This window comes from Bombyx mori, chromosome 21, assembly GCF_030269925.1.
Source record: "Bombyx mori chromosome 21, ASM3026992v2".
Lineage (NCBI taxonomy): Eukaryota > Metazoa > Arthropoda > Insecta > Lepidoptera > Bombycidae > Bombyx > Bombyx mori.
Window position 1 is genome coordinate 12,874,068 of NC_085127.1, and position 7,144 is coordinate 12,881,211.

A 7,144-nucleotide genomic window follows, 5' to 3' on the forward strand; every position below is an offset into this window, starting at 1 on the left:
GAAAATAAGATCTACCATGATCCAAGCTTGCAAGAGATAATTGAGTCGTCTATTATCAAAGGTGGCAATCTGTGTATTTGGACAAAAAAATGTTGTTGATATGTCAATACAGATTAATTTGAATATAATCGTCTCCTTCAAAGAATACGGTTCAAAACCTGCATTAAATAAAGGTTAATACTTAACCTGTTATTTATCTAAAATGTCGTTCAGAAGAGTTTTGTGACTGCTGTTCCGGCACATTGCTAGCCGTCCCTCAGTGGAGAGGCGCGGGGAGGGAGGTTTCGGCTCGCGGCTGGGAGCGCGGCCGCCGGTCACTTCTCCAAGGACAAGATAAGCGCACGCGCATAAATTGGCAACACAAAAACAATTTTGGCCACGGGAATTTGTAATAATCATTATAGTCATTATAGTAACTTCATTAAGAGAACCAGTAATTTCATTAAAAGAATCTACATACAAAACATTGGTGACCCCGACGTGATTAACGATATCGAAACGCTAAGCAAAGCGCACGGACCTCGGACCCGCTACGACCGCTGCGTGACCTTTACGCACGGAGCGTATGATCGCCGCTCGACGCAATAGAAGGTTCCAGACATCGCGCTATGCAATTTGGAGTGCAGACGGAAGGATCTCAATAAGGACGGCATATTATCCAGCTTGAAGCCCGCCGGTCAGCGAAGTCTACGCGCCGCAGCCACAGCTTAGCCAGGAAGTGCCCAGTCCCTGCCTGTCTGTATGCTTTAAATCTATTTTAATTATCTTCACGGCTGTTTTATCATCTCGTTTGCCTGAATAGCATTGCCACTTTTATATCCCTGTCTATCGCAATTATTCAGCTATTGCCGTGCAGCCCACTGTGTTTTACCATTATATTTCATAATTAATAGATCTCACATTATTAAACAATATACTTTTTTAATTAATTGAAACTTATTTACAATTAAGAATACTTAGCTTCTCTATTATTAAACTTTTTTTATATACATATTTTTTATATTGTTTTGGTTCAGTTCTGTTATATAAGTAACTAAATATGTTTAGGGGCGGTGAATCTGATACTAAATCCCCTTTAGGGAGTGCGCTTTCATTAAACGCACCACAAATCAATATAAATAGCGATTTAAAAGATTTAAACAATAAACGTAGCTCAGTTAAGGGTCGTGTCACCAAATATAAGAATTTTTTGAATGCATTTACTGAAGAGACGTCAATCTCGCGAAGCGATTATTATTTAATCGAACAAAGGTTTGAACGCTTCCGAGATATGCTCACAATTTTCGATGACATTCAAGCGCAGATTGAGACCTTAAATTCAGAGGACCTAGATGGTGAATTGGATATTAGAGAAAATATTGAGTCTGACTTTTCTTTACTTATTGCAAAAACGAAGTGTATCTTAGAAAAAAATGCGCCATCTGGATCTCATCATTCTGAATGCAGTTCTCATTCCAATAATTGTAATAATAATCACAATTCCATGGGATTTAAACTACCCGTCATAAAGATTTCAAATTTCGACGGCAGCTACTTTAAATGGTTGGAATTTCGAGACTCATTTTGTTCTCTCATTGATCAAAACAACAAAATTGAACCAATACATAAGTTTTATTATTTAAATTCTTATCTTGAAGGGGAGGCCTCTCGCGTTATCAGCAACCTGGAAATTAGCTCGGCCAACTATAAGGTGGCATGGGAGCTTCTTTGCGAGAGGTATAATAACATCAAGCATCTCAAAAGCCATCATTTGCATGCGTTATGTAACATGCAACAGCAACGCGATTCAGCAAAGAGCTTAAGGTACCTGATTGACAATGTTTCAAAAAATTTACGTGCGTTAAAGACTTTGGGTGAAAAAACCGATACATGGGATTCTTTAGTCATACATTTGGTCTCAGCCAAGCTCGACAGTCCCACTAGTGCTAAATGGGAAGAATTTAAAAATACTTTTAGTGAAAGTCCCTCCTTAAATGACTTCTTTCAGTTTTTAAAAGGCCGTTCGGATGTTCTAGAATCCATACGTCATAATAATAAGCCCGAACGACAAGCCAATACTTTTAAAGGAGAAACAAATTCATCTTTTCATAAATTTGAAAGGTCTCATGCAAAATCCTTTGCAATTTCAGCCTCGCCTGCGTCTTCTTCTGTGGCGTGTGTTCTGTGCAACGGCAGCCATCGCCTGTACGACTGTGATTCGTTCCTTGGAAAGCCGGTTGACGAGCGTATCGCCGATGTGGTGCGGTTGAAGCTGTGCTTCAACTGTCTGCGCAAAGGTCACTCTTCTCGTCAATGCAGGTTACGCCCTTGTTCTTCTTGTAAACAGCGACATAATTCTCTGTTGCACAAGGGTGGTTCTCAGGCTGTAAGTACTTCCGACACACACGCGATCATAACTACAGCAGAAAATGAGGTTGAGGGGGATCATGATGACAATGTCATGAGTATGTCAGTCTCAGTGAACAACCATGTATTGCTTTCGACAGCGTTAATAGAAGTTTATAATTCAAGCTCAAATAAGCGTCTAATAATTCGAGCGCTGCTAGACAGCGGGAGTCAAACATCTTTAATAACCAGTAAGGTAAAAAATGAATTAAACTTGACTCCTCAGCCATCCAGGCTCGCTATTGTAGGTGTAGGTAATCAGCCTTTATCTAATACTATGCAACGTTGTTCTTTAAAGTTGAGGTCAAAGCAAACCGATTTTGAAGCAGATATTTCTTGTTTTGTGCTACCTCAAATTTCAAGTAATTTGCCTAACAGTACATTCGATGCATCAATATGTAGCTTGCCTAGTAACATTAAGTTAGCCGATCCTAATTTTAATCACTCTGCACCAGTAGATATGCTCATAGGTGCTGACTTATTTTGGCATTTAATTGAATCTGATAGATTAGATTTTGGTCCAAATCAACCCACCGCACTAAAATCAAAATTGGGTTGGATATTGTCCGGACCTTTTGTACCAAAAAAAACTAGTAATATTAATAGCGTACAATGTAATCATGTGTCATTTAATTCAGACAAGGATACTGTGTCCAATGATTCACTGCACAATGATTTAAAAAAATTTTGGGAATTAGAGAAAATTCCTACAAAGAAAAATATATTAACTGCCGACGAAATTGAGTGTGAAAATCATTTTAAAAAACATACATACCGTGATGAGGATGGACGTTTCCATGTGAAGCTCCCTCTACTGGCAGAACCAGAATGCTTAGGGAATTCATATAATTTTGCTAAAAAACAATTTTTATCCTTAGAGAAAAGGTTAACACGAGACGCTAATCTAACACAAATGTACTCACATTTTATAAAAGAATATAAAGATTTGGGCCATTTATCAGAGTCTAGTAAATTAATTCCTGAGCAATCATTCTTTATTCCTCATCACCCAATTTTTCGCCCTACTAGTGAATCAACGAAGTTACGCGTAGTTTTTAATGGAAGTTCTAAAACCACTTCTGGTTATTCGTTAAATGATTTACAAGTTGCAGGTCCACATATTCAAGATTCTTTATTTAATATCTTAATCAGGTTTCGTCAGTATACTTATGTACTGTCAGGCGACGTAGAAAAAATGTATAGAATGATTAAGGTGCAAGAGAGTGATCGGGACCTGCAAATGATTTTATGGCGCGATAACAATACAGAGCCAATAAAATCATTTAGACTTAACACCGTCACGTACGGCTTAACAAGTTCAAGCTTTTTAAGCACTCGTTGTTTGTGGCAGCTTGGCGAGGAATGCAGCGATAATAAGATTAAAAAAATTATTCAAAACGATTTTGTAGTCGATGACTTGCTGACCGGAAGTGATAGCAAACACGAGTTAATCTATATAAAAAAATCTGTTGAAAGTGCTCTCGCTGCCGGGTGTTTTAATTTAAGGAAATACCGTTCAAATTTATCGTCACTTTTGGAAAATAATGAAAATACTCAGAAAAATCTTATTATTAGCTCATCATCTCACACGCTGGGTGTAGGTTGGGATCCTAGAAGCGATATAATACATTTTCCTACAAATTATCGCAGCAATGCCAAAATTACTAAGCGTTCTATATTATCTGAATCATGTAAAGTTTTTGATCCTCTTGGAATATTAAGTATTTTTACAATCAAACCTAAAATATTAATACAAAAATTATGGATTGAAAAGGTTGACTGGGACGAACCAGCACCCCAAGAAATCAGGCAGTCATGGCTATTGTTCATTGAAAACATGAAGCATCTTCATTTATTACGCATTCCTAGGCATGTTTTATGTAAGGAACCTAGTCATATTGAATTGCATTGTTTTTGTGATGCTTCACAGGCGGCTTATGCTGCTTGCATCTACTTAAAATCTACAAATGCACAAGGTGACGTCACTGTTAGGCTTTTAAGCGCTAAGGCCAGGGTAGCCAGTGTTAAACCCACGACAATCCCGCGTTTGGAACTGTGTGCTTGTTTGTTGGGCGCGCAGCTCGCAGACGCTGTGGTACACGCCCTGCGCTGTGTAATCGCTCGTAAGGTATACTGGACTGACTCATCGATAGCTTTAGCATGGTTAGGTGCAAGGTACGACAAATTAAAAACCTTTGTTGCTAATAGAGTCGCAATGATTTTAGAGCTAACAAACGACTCGGAATGGCGTCATGTTCCCACTCACCTCAACCCTGCTGATCTAGCTTCACGCGGCGTAGATACAATTAAAAATGATACTTTAGATATATGGTGGACGGGCCCTACCTTTTTAAGTCAGAACGAGTCTGGGTGGCCATCCTACGATTCGAGAAATGTTAACATAAATGAATTGCCAGAAACTAAAGTTCATGTTAGCACAACAAATAAAGGCGTCGATGAAAATAACAAACAACCACTAATTATCGATTTTAGCAAATATTCGAAATTGAAATTCTTGCAACGTACATTCGCCTACATGCAGCGATTTGTTTATAATTGTAGAAACCCACGCAATAAGAAAGTAGGTATTTTACAGCCTGAAGAACTAGCCCGTTCCTTTAGAAAACTCGTTTATTTGGCTCAAGCTGATAGTTTCTCAAAGGAAATAAACCTTCTACGCTCCAAAGGAGTTCTTAACTCAAAAAATTCTTTAATATCACTGAATCCATTTCTGGACAGTGAAGGCATTCTAAGAGTAGGTGGACGTTTAACTTTATCCTCTTATAATTTTGAAAAACGTCACCAAATGCTGCTTCACGCCAAACATTGGCTTACTAAATTACTGTTTCAACAAGAGCACTTGCGTCTTCTACATGCTGGGCCACAGCTATTGCTATATACCGTTAGAGAATCCATTTGGCCCATTGCTGGTCGAGATCTAGCTCGCACCACAACGAGACAATGTGTTAAATGTAGGAGAATTAGTGGTAAGACATTTAATCCTATCATGGGTTCATTACCAGAACAGCGAGTCAATCCCGGTTTTCCCTTTGTTAGTGCAGCTGTCGATTTTGCTGGACCATATTTAATTACCGACAGAAAAGGAAGAGGATGTAAAATTACAAAATGTTATCTTTGCTTATTCGTATGCCTTAAGTATAAATGCTTACATTTGGAAGCTGTAAGCGAGCTGTCTAAGGACGCATTCATTTTAGCTTTACGCCGTTTTATCTCTCGCAGAGGAAAGCCCCATGAATTATTTGCGACAATGGTCGTAATTTTGTCGGAGCCGCAAGAGAGATAGGTGACTTTTTGAATACCGGTGCTGACGAAGTAGAGGCTTTTTCTTCCGGAGAAGGAATAAAATTTAACTTTCAGCCGGCTTACTCCCCACATTTCGGTGGTCTTGTTGAAGCATGCGTTAAATCGGCAAAATATCATCTCAAGCGCATGTTGGGACAGACTCATTTAACTTTCGAAGAGCTGGCTACGCTATTTAGTCAAATTGAGGCGATCTTAAACAGTCGGCCCCTCTGTCCTTTATCCTCAAGTCCAAATGACCTACAGCCTCTTACCCCTGGGCACTTTTTGATAGGCAGACCATTAAATTCATATCCTAATGAAAACTTTGCGGACAGAACCTACAGAACCAGGGACAGATTTCTACGCCTAGAGTTCCTGCGTCGACTGTTTTGGAAGCGGTGGATGCTGGAGTACATAACACAATTGCAAGCCCGACAAAAATGGCGAACTCCTGGCACATCGCTGCAATTGGGGGACTTGGTACTCCTAAAAGAAGAAAACGCTCCTCCCATGCACTGGAAGGTGGGACGAATCACTGCTCTGTTCCCGGGAGAGGACGGAGTTGCTCGGGCGGCGGACGTCCGGACTACTACGGGCACGTACCGGCGTGGCACTCGGTATTTATGTCCATTACTGGATCCAGCAGCGTATTCATTGGAAGCGACAGCTTCCAACGCCCCGGAGGATGTTCCGGCACATTGCTAGCCGTCCCTCAGTGGAGAGGCGCGGGGAGGGAGGTTTCGGCTCGCGGCTGGGAGCGCGGCCGCCGGTCACTTCTCCAAGGACAAGATAAGCGCACGCGCATAAATTGGCAACACAAAAACAATTTTGGCCACGGGAATTTGTAATAATCATTATAGTCATTATAGTAACTTCATTAAGAGAACCAGTAATTTCATTAAAAGAATCTACATACAAAACAACTGCCAATAGAATACAAAGTCAATAATTCGTTTTTCTGATTTACCAATAATTGTCCAAAAGTCACATTGCTGGCTTTGATAATAGTCGACTCAATTACCTTATTGAGAGTTCGTTACATTATCTTAACATTTGTACACATTACACAGACCGCAATGTAGAGCGCGCAGTGTACTTTAAATAGTAGAGCGATGTGATTTTGATCACGTACCACTGGCCTTTGAATTTTATAATTTCATATTAATATGTATGCTCGTGGAGATATAATATTCAAAGGGGCACTTTAGTCATTAACGAAGTAATTCAGTTTGAGACCTTCTGAATGTGATTATGCATTGGGAGTCATCTAGAGTTGTCTAAAAGATAGTCCTTTTTAGCCTTTCTCGTGGTCCGAGGGCGTACTGGACGGTATATATGTATGTACATCAAAATGTCAATACCTCCACCTGACTTTTTTATATTGCTTATATGGGTGGACAAGCTCACGGTCCACCTAGTGTTAAGTGGTTACCGGAGCCCACAGACATCTACAACG

At 39.8% G+C, this 7,144-nt stretch overlaps 2 protein-coding genes across 4 annotated transcripts; both read left to right on the forward strand.

Annotated features, from left to right (window-relative positions):
* Positions 1-1,518: 1,518 nt before the first annotated feature.
* LOC119630116 (uncharacterized) lies at positions 1,519-6,574 on the forward strand. 3 transcript variants are annotated; one of them, XM_038018551.2, is made up of 3 exons: positions 1,519-1,803; positions 2,130-2,298; positions 6,024-6,574. In XM_038018551.2, exons 2-3 carry the CDS (start codon positions 2,293-2,295, stop codon positions 6,534-6,536), a joined length of 519 nt encoding a protein of 172 aa, XP_037874479.1. In that variant the 5' UTR covers positions 1,519-1,803; positions 2,130-2,292; the 3' UTR covers positions 6,537-6,574. The 3 variants fall into 3 exon arrangements, with proteins under 3 accessions (XP_037874479.1, XP_037874480.2, XP_062530738.1); XM_038018552.2 differs by lacking the exon at positions 2,130-2,298; XM_062674754.1 differs by lacking the exon at positions 1,519-1,803 and having other exon boundaries at positions 2,003-2,298.
* Positions 2,869-6,574, forward strand: LOC119630115 (uncharacterized). The gene has a single exon (XM_062674753.1). The coding sequence runs from the start codon at positions 3,299-3,301 to the stop codon at positions 5,687-5,689; it is 2,391 nt and encodes a 796-aa protein (XP_062530737.1). The 5' UTR covers positions 2,869-3,298; the 3' UTR covers positions 5,690-6,574.
* Positions 6,575-7,144: the final 570 nt, after the last annotated feature.